Source organism: Haliotis rubra, unplaced genomic scaffold (genome assembly GCF_003918875.1).
Source record: "Haliotis rubra isolate DU_JTF1 unplaced genomic scaffold, ASM391887v1 Scf574, whole genome shotgun sequence".
Classification (NCBI taxonomy): Eukaryota; Metazoa; Mollusca; class Gastropoda; order Lepetellida; family Haliotidae; genus Haliotis; species Haliotis rubra.
Genome location: NW_025767273.1, coordinates 135,166 through 151,958, shown reverse-complemented (window position 1 = coordinate 151,958; position 16,793 = coordinate 135,166). Strand labels below are relative to the sequence as shown.

The 16,793-nt window shown below is 40.7% G+C and overlaps 1 protein-coding gene across 1 annotated transcript in view; it reads right to left on the bottom strand.

The window, feature by feature from the left end:
• LOC124254527 (girdin-like) overlaps positions 1 to 16,793 on the bottom strand; it is a 97,862-nt gene that overhangs the window by 44,431 nt on the left and 36,638 nt on the right. The window contains 2 exon segments of the mRNA XM_046688342.1: positions 3,485 to 3,627; positions 5,081 to 5,150. Coding sequence (XP_046544298.1) covers positions 3,485 to 3,627; positions 5,081 to 5,150 — 213 coding nt within the window.

Below are 16,793 nucleotides of genomic sequence, written 5' to 3'. Positions count from 1 at the left end.
CCGCGTCATACCAAAAGACGTTAAAATATGATACTTGTTTGTCCCTGTCTGGCTCTCGGCATTAATGGGAACAACAAGGACTGGTCGGCTCGGAGTCAGTATAATGTGTCTGAGTGGGGTATTCATGCTTCACTGTGGCATGGTATCTCAGTGGGCTAGCACTATAAAACCAGCTTCAGTTTAGGCTAGTACAAGCAGCCGCACATACACATACACACGCATGCACATCGTCATATGAGCGAAATATTCTCAAGCACGACGTTAAACCAAATTTCACCTCACCTCACCTCTGGTCTTATCATAACAGTCAATGACATGGCTATATCATAATTACTAGTCATAACACTAGGGAACATTGGACCAGGCAAACCAGTAGCTGACGGCAATCATCTTCTATACCAGACACAAAAGTAAACTGAAACTCATGGGTGTTTGCTGTTATGACAACTGAGATCCAGGTTAGAATTGATCTTCTGCAACCCCTGCTTTCATAACAGGCAACTAACAAGATTGGGTGGTCAGAAATGCTGACTTCGTTGACACATCATTATATTCCAGCTGCATAGATCGATGCTCATGATGTTGACCACTGGACTATCTGGTCCAGACTCAAGTATTAATACTGCTGAGATCGATGCTCATGATGTTGACCACTGGACTATCTGGTCCAGACTCAAGTATTAATACTGCTGAGATCGATGCTCATGATGTTGACCACTGGACTATCTGGTCCAGACTCAAGTATTAATACTGCTGAGATCGATGCTCATGATGTTGACGACTGGACTATCTGGTCCAGACTCAAGTATTAATACTGCTGAGGGCAGCGATAAACAACAAACAAATCTATCCATGCTCCTGAGATATTTAAAATACTCAAGATGAAAGATATAACTGAAGGATCTTTAAGATGCCAACTCTTCCCTTCTATTCCAATCACAGAGTGTTGCCAATAATTCAACATCCAGTTTAATTAAAGGAAGGACATATGTTTTCAGCACAGGCCCAACATGAAAGAATCGGCACGCTGCTACCCTACAGCAGGCTCACTCTCCAGCAGGGAGGGGATAAACTGAAGATGTCTACACAGACACAAATGTGCCTCTGTAATGAGACAATTCCCAACATCAAAGTTCACTTCATACATCCATCCCTAAACACACCTAGCAATTGTCTTTGATAGCTTTTTTGCACACACATTGCCCAGCTGGACACTGACTCTACATTCAGGGGGTCAATGCTATTCTGATTACCTCCCTACACTTAATGGCAGAGGTCTGACCACTTCATAACAAACAAACATCAGTGATGTTTAAGTTATTAAATGAAGTGCTTTAAAACATCAGCAAGAGAAAACTGAAGTTCTACTGTATATTTGAGATCAGCTTGTATGTGTTAGTCAAACTATATTCAGGAAATATCCCAGTTAAGTGGTTGCTTTTTCAGGAAATACCCCAGTTAAGTGGTTGCTTTTTTCAGGAGATATCCTAGTTAAGGGGTAGCTTTTGCATCTTATATTCAGGAGATGTCCAAGATAAGTATTAGCTGTAACATGTTCAATTCAAATGTCCTAATTAAGTGCTAGCTATACATGTCCTAATTAATCCTAATTTAGTGTTAGCTTTTGCATACAGCATCAATATTTTCGGCAGTTGTGCTAGCTGTGTGATAGAGCTTCACAACACTTAATTTATAGATGTCCTAGATAAGTGGTACTTTTAGGACATTATATTCAGTATATGTACAAGTTAAGTGGTAGAGATCTTTAGCACTTAATACACTGAAGTTGTAGCTCAGTGGTAGATACAGAACATAATAATGACAACCTCTTGACGAGTGGTATATTTAGTATGTTATACTTCTGAGGTATCTTGTGCAAATGTGAGAAGCCAGCAGGTGGCTCTGCTCGAGTTAAGGATCACCCTAAAGTTGTGTCGCCTTTGTCGTACCGTATGTGTTTCCTATAATTGAGCAATCACCATGTTTCAATATACCAGTTCAAGTATCAAGTGACTGCCTGGCCTTACTAAATGTCTTCTGTCGAGACATGTACGTGTTATCGTGACCCACTGTCAGTCAAAGTCTCACCAGGTCAAGCAATTATACCACACACCTGTATTATCTAACCTGAACAAAACCAAACATTCCTTATTGTGGGACACCTATCACAAGCTCCTTACAATGGACACACATCATCGGACACCTGGATTGCAGTGGGAAATGATCTCAGTTCCAGTTGTGTCTGGACAAGGGGAATACAAGCCATTAATCTACTGGCAGCTATGAAGCAGTAATGAGGTGAGGTCAAGTGAAATTGGGTTTAACGTCGTGCTTGAGAATATTTCGCTTATATGACGACGTGCATGCGTGTGTATGTGCGGCTGCTTGTACTAGACTAGACTGAAGCTGGTTTTATAGTGCTAGTCCACTGAGATACCATGCCGCAGTGAAGCATGAATACCCCACTCAGACACATTATACTGACTGCGAGCCGACCAGTCCTTGTTGTACCCATTAATGCCGAACGCCAGGCAGTGACCAACAAGTACCATATTTTAACGTCTTTTGGTATGACGCGGTCGGGGATCGAACCCGCGACCTTCTGCTCTCTGGGCGGACGCTTCAACCACTACACCACGGAGGCAGTCCCGAAACAGTAATGAGCCCCCATACAACTTGTGTGTGTGATAGTTGTTGAATGCTGCACACGCTGTCTGTAAATAGTAGAGTCTGGACGAGACAGTCCAATGATTGACATCATGAGCATCAAGCTATGCTGTTGGCAAGCCTGACCACCCGATCCCACAAGTCTCTACCACTTACTACAAACTTAGATTGACAAACTGAGTGAGTGAGTGTGTTTAGTTTTACGCCACTTTTAGCAACATTCTAGCAATATGACGTCAGAAAGCAATATTCTAGCAATATCACTGTAGAAAAGGGCTGCACTCATTGTAACCATGTAGGGGTCTTCAGCATGACAAGCGACTACTATGACCACAAGGCTACCCCGCCACCCCGGGCTGCCGAAGACAATCTTCTATGACAGTTGAGGTTACTATCACATGATGGTAGGTCTCCAAACAATGAAATATGGTAGTCTTCTGACAAAGACTGTTAACACAACTACATCATTGACCACTGAACAATGAATATGATTATACAGAGTTCAGCAATATACCTATGATACCACTTGAGAAAGGCTTCACACACTTTTCCCCACTGTGAATTTAACATCGGCTTCGACAAGGAAACACAAACCATTAGGATGCTATTACACTGGAAGAGTCCACTAATTAACCAACTTACAGAATGTCAGGACAATTACTAAGCCAGGGTTCTGCCTCATGCCTCAAAACCTCCACACGATCCAAACAAATGCAGGTATGCTGAAGAGGCTAACCTTAGGATAACAACTATGTGATATACTGGATGCCCAAGAAATATTGAGCTGAATGATTGCTGCCTCCTGAACGGTACGTACCTCCTTGATGTGTTCCACGATGGCATGCTGCACCTCTATCTCGAGCTGCTTGATGTTCTCGATGAAGCTCTGCTTGTGTTCACACTGGACAGCACATCCCAGCACCAGCAGCAGCACCTTGCGGATCTCCTCAAAGCTGGAGTCTGCAACACAATTAGTTTATTACAATGACTTCTCATGTCATTCTCCTGCTATGTCTCATCCCACATTCAGGAATATGATGGTATTCTGTAAATATTCGATTCTGGACCAAACAACCCAGTGATTGATATCATGAGCAATGCTGTATACTGCAGGGTACCAAGTCATGTATTCAACCAAGCCACTGTCCACCTGACCCATTTAGTTCCCTTGTGATGGTAAAGGGCCCATACTCACATGGAACCCTTTGGTTTCAATTTGGACTCCTTGGTCTCCTGCCACTGTGACAATCGTCCACCAATAATATCATGGCATGTAAATGTAATCCAGTAGAAAACCAATCCAGGTCGATGGTGTACGAAGACTTATAATCAACCAGGTGTAGCTATTTGATCCTCAAGTCTGCAAATTTTCTTTCACAAGCAGGGTTGAGAATCTACTCCAGCCCAGAATTTCCATAAGTGACAGAAAGCAAATAAAAGAGGATACTTCCAAGAACTAGTTTTTCTTCCACTGTAATCAATATAGCACATATAGTATAGCGAATTTGAAGGGGAGAAGACCCATGCACACAAATGAGCAACTAATAGTATGAGCACTGATCCAGAAGACTGTAATACAATAAACAGGTAATAAGAGGGCACTGAGCTGTTTGTTAAACATGCATATACTACCCACAAACACTGACATTAATAGTTCCTCACTTCAAACAGTCGAAGGTGATGATATACTATTCTGCCTTACAATCCTTGCAATAGAGGTTGGACTGGCAAAGGATACAGACTCACTGGTCACATAAACTTTTTCATTGACATGATCAACAGACAATGTTACAATCGACTCAGATGTAAAGAAATTGCATGGAACTTGTGACTAAAAGTTTGACACAGATGGACAATTAACTTTCAACATAGATATTTACTGACTAACCCAAAGTTAAGTAAATATATCCTAAGACTTTTTCATAACTGTATCTAATTTGTTTTAATAAATATTTATGCAATACACAATGGATGCAGTACTCTCTTGCCATGACAACTGCCACACTTTTCAAATTCGAGATATAACATCAGGAAATCTAGGCAGTGAACAGTCTAGGATATATCCAGGCTTCAAATCCCGTTTAAATCATTTTCAACCGATCACACTGACAACACTCCCATTAATTTTACAATAATTCAATACAGTAGCAACTCAGCTGACAGACGTCTGCTCGACAGACATGACAGTTTTATCAGTGGAGTAGTTTCCCTCCTCAACACACTCAAGTCCTGACTGGCCCTCAGTGTACTGTGTGCACCCAGACATGTCAGATAGCATCTATATCTACACACAGGCTGGAATCAATACAGATGACATGGTTTGATGGTGTACTACTGGAAGACGGTAAGCCCAACTGGCCATGTAAAGGATGCATTGGTATACAACTTGATGGCTACAAAATGACAACATTACCTTTATGTGGGTCGCGGCAGATGGCGTGGATGTTGGGAAGTTTGAGGATGAGCAGTTGTTGCAGTACCTCCTGGAAGAAAGAAAGTCAAAATCAGTTGAAGTCTAAAATGAAATATTGCAACATAAATGTTACCGAAGCAAGCAGTGGCTTCGGTCACTTCTATTGACAATAACAAATTTATTGAAAAAACCCCTAAAACACATCTTGAGACTAGATGCAATTTCAGAGATTTCAGTTTCAAGAGCTCAACTACATTTCAGTCAAGTATGTTTATCCTAAAATATTCAGATGAAATTTACCACAAAGGAAAGAAGTGACTGATTCCTGTTTATGCAGCTTTTAGAAATATTCCAGCAATGTCATCACAGAAAACACAAGACTTGGGCTTCACAAATTGTAACCACGTGAGGAATCGAACACAGGTCTTCAGCATGATGAAGAAACACTTGAACTACTAGGCTTTCCCCACTGCCCCTGAAGATACTGAAAACATGTTTAGTGAGTAAGTGAGTGAGTATGTTTTAATGCCGCTTTTAGCAATATTCCAGCAATATCACGGTCGGGGATACCAGAAATGGGCTTCACACATTGTACCCATGTGGGGAATCGAACCCGGGTCTTCAGCGTAATGAGCCAGTGCTTAAACCACAAGGCTACCCCACTGCCCTAAAAACATGTTTAGACTAATTGACACAAAAACACTTTTATACATACATACATGGCCTAGGTTTTAAAGTCACTGTCCTAAATAAAGGGCTTTAAGGACTAATGGTTTATCTTTAAATTACACTGAAGTTAAGCTGTTAGTCCAGAATGCATAACAATTCTATATATGTTGAATGACAAATCATATTTAACTCATGATGTCTACCCTCAAAATTGAGAGAGGAGGACTCCAATACTCTACTGGACTAAACAAATATGACTCTCTTCAGCTGTCACTGTCTTAAAAGACATGGACACAGTTTAACATCTTAATTATTTCTTTATCAATTTTTTTGCAGTGAACACTTTTGAGTTACCTGGCAGCTAACAGTACCTCAGCTGTACTGTCATCAGCTTATCTCTACACGGATATGTCTACATACATGACAAATATTGATTGTACTCTCATTAAATCAACCATAAATGAGTGGTAGGGTACACATTGATTCAAACTCTATTATCTGCAGTATTCTGCAGTGCGCACCATATAACCTGCCACACAGGAGTATGTTGTCTCCCAAACATGCTTGGCTCTCTGCCAGTAGCATGGCTACAAGTTCTCAGTAGGTTCTGGTTGATTAAACATGTAGTCAGTAAATGTTAGCCACCCTGTACATAGTTTTCACAGACATATCCAAATTGGTTTGTAGCTGAGTGACATGTAAGTGAGTGGGTATATCTCTAAACCTTTAGCCATGTTAGGCAGTAAAGAGGACCACTGTTGAAAATTCTAAAGATTTATTTTAGGTCCAAAGAGGAATTTATGGCTATGATGTAAATGAGGTTGGATCTCCAAAGGATTAATGGGCTTCGTGTACAAACCCATGGGGAATTGAACCCAGGCATCAGCATGTGAACGAATGCTTTAATTACTGGGGTATGCCATCACCCTCAAGGAATGAAATATTGGTTGTCCAAATTACAGAGTACAAGGGTGGGCATCAAAATGATGGACTGGGAAGGTAGGGCTTAGAAACCCAGGGCTACTTGGGTATCAAACAGCAGGTATTGGAACTATGAACTTGATTGGAAGGCATTAATGTTAGTGGAACAGTGGAAGGGTAGGTTTCACAATCATGGAGTGGGAGGATGGACTGATGGGGTGGGACAGTACACAATGGGACAACTGGGAAGTGTGGGAGTGAACCTGGGAGGGTGGACACTGGCATAAACTGGGTAGGTGGACACTGGGAGGGTGGACACAGGTATAAACTGGGTAGGTGGACACTGGGAGGGTGGACACAGGTATAAACTGGGTAGGTGGACACTGGGAGGGTGGACACTGGCATAAACTGGGTAGGTGGACACTGGGAGGGTGGACACAGTGGTATAAACTGGGTAGGTGGACACTGGGAGGGTGGACACAGTGGTATGAGTGTGGTCCATGACATGGAGTTGGAATAAGTTATCAATGTCTATAGTCTGTTTGCAGTGAAAACGTAGTGATGAATTTCACTTTAAACAAAACAGTAAATCGAATAAAGTGAAAATATGATTGCGGATCCTCATGATTTTACCTTGCCAATTGAACATGTAACTCTCAGAATTTTATTCAACTTAGAATAAAATAAGTTTAACAAACGATCATGGTTTCAAACCGCTATTATTGGTTTGTACTACAAGGGGGTATGCACATTAGATGAAACACCTAGAACAAATATGGTTGGTCTAAGTTAACGCTCATCATGTACCGCACGTGCATTTGTTTCACTGTTCCAACCACTACGCTTACCCCCTTGTAATACAAACCAATAATAGCGATTGGAATCTATGATCGTTTGTAAAACAACTTTTATCCTAAGATGAATAAAATTCTGATATTTAAATGTTCAATTGGCAAGGTAAAATTAAGAGGATTCGCAATCTTAATTTCACTTTATTTGATTTACTTTTTTGTTTAAAGCGAAATTCATCGCTACGTTTTCACTGCAAACAGACTTTAGGAGGTGTACACAATCAATGTCTCTGGGCATCTTTAGCAAAGGTTGGGGTGGTAGTCATTGACAGTCAGTAACTGAGAGAGTTGACACCAACCAGTCTTCTGATACTGGAAAAGCATACCTACTAAAACGTAGTCTGCAATAATCCCGATGCATTTGAATACTGCCAGTTCCATATGGACAAAGCTGGCATGGATTCCGCAGATTGCCAGGCTATATATCAAATTATGTTCACACACTGTCATGATCTACTACAGCCAGATATTATATATGATGAGAACACATTATCAATACTTATCAGTCAGATTATAGCGGGATCTTTGAGGTAAGCAGGCATGTCCAAATGTGCCTATAATTGGTTTGTATTGAGTATACATGAATGTATGGTTACTAAGCCTGTTACTGTGTCTGTGTACAATGTCCCCTGGATCGTGGCAAGCCCATTTATATTGAAGGGGGGAGACTGGCAGGGGCAGGGGGAACTGTCCACTGACTTGTCTCCAGGATCATGGCCAGGATCAGGGGAACTGTCCACTGACTTGTCTCGCGGGATCATGGCAGGGGGCAGGGGGGAACTGTCCATTGACTATGGTAGGATAACAGACAGAGATTTGTGGAGATTCCAGCTCATTACTAGAAGTGAAGCATGTATTGCGGACAAGTCACTCAGGACTCATCCTCCAGAATGTCCCGAAGGACTAGCATGTCGTGTATTGACCATCTCTTCCCAATAGCTCCACCCTTTTGTGATAATGTATTGACCATGTCTTTCTAACAGCCCTACCCAGCTGTGATAGTGTATGGACTTTGTCTATCTGGAAGGACCACACCTTTGATAGCATGAATGCACCTGTCAAAGTTGAATCAAGAGGACGCAGTAGAATTGTGATCTGAGTCCTATATGACAGTTTCACAAAGTTCTGTTCATACCGGTATGGCCACATGCTCCCTTGACCACCTTCATTATCCACTATGGGGGACCCAATTTACAACAAGTCCCAGTACTGTCTCACCTGTCATAACAAGTAACCCAGTTGGATCTCAGACCAAGTTAGTTGGTTGATAGAGTCACCACACCTTGATGTTGCCCAATATCTGGTTGGCATGCAGTGTTCACTAATGGTGTTTCCAAGTAACAGGACATGGGTCCTGTAAGTTTCAGATGTCTGTCTGACTCGTTGAAAATTCACAGGACCCATAGAATAAAATTAAACACACATTTCAGATTTAACATCTGTTATAATTGGCACTGAAATTATTAACAAACATAAGATTTATAACAAGTGTCACATGTCACATATAACAACTTCAGTCAAAGTTATTGTGAAATATACAGTCCGACACTGGGGACGGCGGGTTGTAGACTTCTATCAGACCGTTGGGGAATCTGCCAGATTTGTCAGAGGGTCAGACGCTATTAGTGAATACTGTGCATGACTATTACAGGCCGCTGTGGTGTACAGTTTGTAATATATTTAGCCACTGTGACATTTTATTTGTAACAATTTTTAACCATTGTCACATATTCATTCACAAAAGCTGGTCCAGTAATGTGAAACAGTCGACCTATGCACCTGAGATCGCAAGAGAATCTACCAGCATTTAAGTCACAACTGAAAACTCATTTGTTCAGTGCCGCCTACCGAACTTGACCAATGTCTTTCCAGACTCATTTCCAGCTCTTTTGAGTGGCAGATGCCAGAAACTAGCGCTATATAAATATTTGTATGTATGTATATTAAATGTAAGATTTCTCAGGCAAAATGATACAATAGTGACATTGCTTTTAGCTATTGCGATACATTATTCGTAAAACCTTTCAGTTACTGTCTTTTGTACTATGCTATAGCCACATTATTTGTAACATTTTTTTAACCATCACAACATATTATTTGTAATTTTTGTAATTTTTTCAGCTACCAAAATGTATTATTTCTAATATATACTCATGGAAACAAATAAGGGAACACACGAAAGTACAAGTGTTCCTATATTTATTTCCAGAATTTCGCCCACAGTGCAATACATACCTTGTGAAGAAACCTGGTAAAGAATAAAGGAACACTTGTACTTTCATGTGTTCCCTTATTTGTTTCCATGAGTATATAACATTGTGTTATTGTTTATATTACATGTAATATTGCTGATTTTATGGAAAGACTTCCGCCCGTATCCCCCCTTAAATTTCATTCTAGTCAATCATATCACCTGAATATATATATTCCTCATCTGGTAAGGATGAGTTTTAGCATGTTTCTTTAATTGTATCTTAACATACTGAAAGACATATCCAACTTTTAAAAATGCCACTCAAAGAAACTTTTCCTCATGGTTAAAATTTATGGGGGATACGGGCGGAAGTCTTGCCGATTTTAACACAACACATCCAACAGAATTATCAAAACACAGTGTTTGTGTTATGAGACATGGAGCTAGACATCCAGTGTAGGTATCGTGTAGGTATGTCCAGGTGTGACCACCATGAAGTCTTAAGGAGGAACGACCTTCAGGGTAATCAACAGGAAACGACACCTGTGAGCTGTCATGTATGTATGTGACGAATGTAGGTAGGTTTTGGGGTTACAACATTCACCATACACCCATTGATGTCAATCTTCACTAACCAACATTCTGTTGACATGTACAGTGTTAATACACAAGTTCTCACTGTTACTACAGTTTTGCACAAGATAATAACTATCAGGTCATGAACATTTTATAGCATGAGCCTTTTAATGAAGAAGGGTGCTCTATACAAATTTAGCAATATTTACTTGATTCATGACTTAAAAAAGCAAATGAACAGCAAATGTTCAGTAAATCTCATAATGGATATTGATTTTGACATTTTGTATCCTCACCGATTAAAAAAACAGCTGAATTTGTTTCAGGTATTATCTATTCATTTGCCTCTTGCAACAATCTTATTCAATCTTATTACGAAACTTAAAGTTTGAGAACATTAATGTTTCTGAATATTGAATTGAAAAGATGCAAAAGACGAGTCTTGAACACTGCACTAGAACATTTAAGAACGCTTCCTTGCTTGCTTGGCAACAGCTTAGGGAGATGTCTGTAATTTATCAACATAATCCAAGTGTAAACAAAACTGGGGCAACAAAGAGAGTTCACTCCCCCATATTAACCTATGATACAGTACTGTTACACTTCTTATCAGTACATGAGACTTGTATTGAATTAGTGTTTCAGCATAGCAATTTCTTTCCTGCTGGCCTGGTGTATCATCAGTACTGTCTATCAGGACACTGACAACTGCAATTTATGGATAGTTTGCTACATTGTTACAGTCCTTGTGACTATCATTAAACACTACAGGCGTCATTCCTTATAAATAATGATTCTCGTGACTTTACACTTGTTGGATGAAATACCAGGAAGGTTACACCAGTCCCCCATTACTGACTGACTGAGTTTGGTTTTACGCCGCTTTTAGCAATATTCCAGCAACATCACGGCGGGGGACACCAGAAATGGGCTTCACACATTGTGCCCATGTGGGGATTCGAACCTGGGTCTTCGGCGGGACGAGCCAACGCTTTAACCATTAGGCTACCCCACCGCCCCAGTCCCCCATTAACTGGACAGTGGATTATCAAAATGATAAAGAGCATGTTGCTTGATGCTAGTCAGCAATATTTAAGGATCATGTACACAGGATTGGTGATGCATCTAGAACAACGTACCATCACTGTGGAGTTTAAAGTAGACTCTTGCATTCACAAAATTGTGTCTGTGTGCATGTATATTCTATATCCAAGTATATTGTATGTCACATATTCCACAGTCTGTATCCTGGTCATATCAAGGGAGACAATAAAAGTGAACAAAGTTGTATTTTTCTGATGTCTTCACACTGTTGGAAACACCTTCTGAAATATGGACTAACGGGATCGGGTGGTCAGGCTCGCTGACTTGGTTGACACGTCATTGGTTACCAATTGCGCAGATCGATGCTCATGCTGTTGATCACTGGATTGTCTGGTCCAGACTCGATTATTTACAGACCGCTGCCATGTAGGTGGAATATTGCTGAGTGTGGTATAAAACTAAACTCACTCACTCACTCTGAACTATGACACATGTCAACAGATGACTGCATCCTGTCAGGAGGTCCTGATCGTCTCAATGCACAGAAACTGTTGTCAAGCGCGCTGGTGTTAAAACACGACAACAATGTCAGGTTTTTCAACTGACTGATTTTATGCCAAAAGTCCAAAATACCTCCGCAGTAACTTCTGGAGACATCTTTCCTCAAGCCTATTTACAGAGAGATCTGGGAACTAACTTCAACGTTGGCACAAGTTGCAGAATCAGAGTAGCCAATCCTCACTCTAACGTCTCTTGCCTTTGGATGTAATTGTTCTAAATCCAGGATGAGGACAGTAAGCTGCACATTGATCAGGATTATCCCAGCTCTTGAGCAGGGCGCTGCCAGGGATCACAGCGCCGACCAACTAGCCATGTCAGTGGGGGCCATATGGGGAGACAGGTTGGGGAGGAGATACAAGATTTGGTTTACTGAGGGGTGGAGATAAGTCATGAAGGGACAGGGGAGCGGAGATACAAGATTTGGTTTAGGGAGGACAGAGCCGGGTGGAGATGACCTAAGGTGTACTGAGGGGTGGAGAAATATCATGAAGGGACAGTGGGAGCGGAGAGACAAGATTTGGTTTAGGGCGGACAGAGCGGGTGGAGATGACCCAAGGTGTACTGAGGGGTGGAGATAAGTCATGAAGGGACAGAGGGAGCGGAGATACAAGATTTGGTTTAGGGAGGACAGAGCGGGTGGAGATGACCCAAGGTGTACTGAGGGGTGGAGAATATCACGAAGGGCAGATGGAGTGGAGATATATGATATGGATAAGGGATGACAGAAGGGGTGGAAATAACTCAGGACGCACAAAGGGGTAGAGATAACCCAGGATGGACAGAGGGAGTGGAGATAACCCAGGATGGACAGAGGGGATGGAGATAACCCATGGATGGGAAAGAGCAGAGTTAGGCAATGTTCAGCACAGGTTGAAGTGATGAGAGCCATACAATGCTGGAACAGAATGTTGGGCCAGGTGAGATATGGCATGTCGGCTACAGAAAGGGGTGAGGAGAATGTGACAATGTTTTAAGGTGGAGGGTGAAGATCTGGGGTGTGGAGTAAGAAGATCGACCATGTTGGATTCAGAGCAGGATGAGAGGCCATATCAGAAACAGGGAATAGTGTGAAGAGCCAGGCCATGTTGAACAGACAGTAGGGCAGGACAAGAGGCCATGTGAGAAAGAAATTTACGCCATGTTGAACACTGGTGGGTTGTGATGGGCAGGAGCCAGAAGGTTTGAGTTAGTAAAGGGTGTGGAGAGCAGTGAAAGGGATACAGCCACTTCAGAAAGTTAATCCAGTTTACACATTAGCAACAACAAAAGACGAGGCAGCCAAATTGCTCCAAGCTCAAGACGTTTAAAATCAATAAAGTGTTTTCCATTCCCAATAAATACACTTAAATTACATAAGTAAACACATTCTTCTACAAGAAGAAACAGAAATGGGACACAAGCCAATTGTCTGTCAAACACTTTGAAATTTGAATATTTTCTTTATGGCATTCAAGATGGGAAAAGAGCTCTGTTAGAAAATGAACAATTCACATTCTTATCTCTACGGACTTCAGTCAATGACCTTTAAGGCGAGGAAAGATTCTACAAAGAGAACATTAAACTGATTTAATCTGAGCATTCCCTGACGAACACATATCCATGAATTCAGCTAGGGCTCACTGAAAACCCAATGCAATCGCACTGCATTATCTTTCATTTCCCTACCACGCAATGTGCACTCACACCAAACTTGCTTTAAATAGTTGGTCAATATTGACAAGGATCTCCCCTAGCCCTGTGTTTACTATGGGGTCAATGTGTCTAAATAACTCTTTCCCTCGTAACGCGGCTGCTTGACATGCTCCGATACACAACTCAACAAACATTCACAATCGACACCGGAGACACGATAAAAAGTTCTGAACTCTTCTTTCTGATCTGATCTTTATTGTTTACCAAGCCATGCCTTAACATGCTCCGGCTGCACACGAGTAACGGAAAGAATGAATTGCCAAAAACTTTCGCTGTAATTACATTAGTGAGTGAGATTAATGCCATTAATAGTAGTATTTAGTATTTATTCATTCTACTTTAGCCAAGTATGACCTTTGTTAATTCTACCCATGTGGGGAATAAACAAGGATTTTAATGTGACAATTAAATTCATATTTTTTTTAATGGCACCTAATTTCTCTTTTTTAAGTATTTTTATGGCACCTGATTTCTTGCCAAGCCTCAGGACCCAGAGTCAATGAGTGAGTGTGAAAGAAATTCATTCTTTGATGAATGGAAAACTGATTTCATTTGCCTTGAGTTTGCTGTATGCCCCGCTTGTATGGGGCAAAAAGAGGTACCCATATCTTTCCTGTTAGTTTTATCCAGTTCTGAACTGCAGCTAAATTGGATCGCTGAGACCTGGTTGAGAAATATTGCCCTCAAAAGCCTTTTATCGATGAGGACTACAATCATTGGATTTTTACTTGTCTTCGTCTCAATTTAGTAATTTCCAGATAGCAAACTAGTATGAATTTTGAAGAGTGAGTGAGTGAGTGAGTGAGTGACTGAGTGAGTAAGCAAGCAAGTCTTTATGCTACTTATCAAATACCTCAGAATGGATAATGCCTCCCATGTACATATGGAAAATCATATGTAAGTGGTGTGACACCCTAACCACAGCCTGCCACATGTCCCGTGCAGATCTACACAGAGCAATGTCAAACAGTTCAAAAGGAAATGCCTATGCAATTTTGAGCTCTGGAAGAAAATCCATTATGTACATTATCCAGCTAATATATTTTGACAGGTAAAATGCTAACGCCACAAAATTCTCCTCAATAGAACAGAATACTTTCCCTAGCTTCTCAGGCATTATAGTCACATTAAGTAAAGTGTATTCAGCCCTACTCATGCAGTCTGTTAACAAAGCCGTCTATTTGATTATGAACTGAAATTCAAATAAAAATGTTCCTGCATTCAGCGAGTCAGGACTGCTATTCACACCCATCACTGAAGCTGAACCTTGCCTCCCTCCACACCCCACTGCCCCACAGAGGATCTCCTCGACCACATCCCCTACACCTGTGTCACAAGCTGATGTGGAAATGTCACCAGACAGTCAGGGGTTCAGTCTTTAATCTCGACTTGCTTCACCTATAGTACATTCTGTCACAGCATTTAATTCAACTGACAAGCAAGTTGGTATCCATAAATTGGTTGCATGTTGTTGTTCCATTTTGTGCCAAAAACATCAGTCAACAAACCAAAATCTTGTATCTTTTTGGATGAAACTCTACTTATCAGTATCACATTTCTTACCTCCATTCTTCCTGCTAACATCAACATCACAGAGTACACATACTTGCACCATTATAATCATCATTATTATTTCATCATCATTTTCTGTACATTTTGGTCTTAGTGTATGGGAGTGAGTGAGTTAAAATGTTACGTTGCATTGGCATTATTTCAGTCATATAGTGACGAGACCAAGTCTGCATGTATAAACATTTTAATTACAAAGTTTAAGCAGTTTCTTAAAATACACATTTCCTCATAACATTACTTAATTTACAAATAGAAAAAGTCATCGCGACAAATTTAATTATCAAGCAATTTGTCACATGCATTCAGGGGTGGAAATAACTTTAAAATTGCTAGTGTACTCCGGTACAGTGGCACATGTAACATCACTTGCCCTGATAATTTTTCCACTATACCGGCCGTTTTCTTGTTGATTTTTTAAATAAACAACATAATTAACGTTGGAAAGTCAACTGGATACTGGTACAGTGTGATATACAAATTTGCTTGCCCAACAGAAAAAAACACTGGACTCGGACGTCGGGCAATGGGTTATTTCCACCCCTGGCATTACAATTTATGATACAGATTAATTTCTCTTAAGTAGTTCACAATGAGATGCCCACTTACGTAGGAAAACACATCTTTCCATTTATCGCTTCATAATGTGAGTCCCTTGTATCTGAAAAGTCCACAGTCAAGCAGAAGTGAGCATCTATATTAAGATTTTAAACACCAGTTTCGCTGGTTTCCGTGCAAAGACAGATCACACAGATTTATTTTTGACTGCCAATCATGAGATTTATGATCACTTAGGCATTGACCTAAATCAAGACACATACTAAAGTGGACATGAATTCATTTGAGTGGAATAATCCCTGCATCAGTGCAGTGATAATTTGTAGACAGCTGCATGGGACCTCTGACTGTCACTGAACAGGTGCGTTGTACAGGTGTGTTGTGCAGGTGTGTTTCAGCCACCGACAGGTGTCTTCAGGTGAGCTGATCCCATTATTTAACCACTCATCACAAATGAAAAATAATAATAACTCAAAAAACAACATTGAATCTTTGCTAGGGGCAACTGATAAGGAAGCATATGTCAACATGCTTTCATCTGGAGGGGAATGAGTATAATTTAAGTTTCCTTGCACCAGCAAGATGTACTACAGACGAGAATACCAAGGACGGACTTCACAAACAGTAACCATGTAGAATTCAACAACTTGACTCTATAAATAACTCATTCAATAACCAATACTGAATTTAATAATCATCTTCATGCTGCAGGTAACAATATCATCTGGATGCATCAGGACTGACTGACTGAGTTTGGTTTTATGCCGCTTTTAGCAATATTCCAGCAATATCATGGCGGGGGACACCAGAAATGGGCTTCACTCATTGTACCCATGTGGGGATTCGAACCAGGGTCTTCGTTTAGATGGCATTGTGAATGCTGTTACTTATAGCCAGCCTGGACATCTGTATAAACTGGTTCATGGACAGCTTCTGTTATAATTCACATGTTTTTACACTAATTTAACCTGTAATGTGATGTATCGTTTGTATTACAATACAGTTGTCGTAAATAATGCATTGTATCATGGACCTTGTATCGTGATATAATTCTCTATCAATGTATTGTTATACCAAT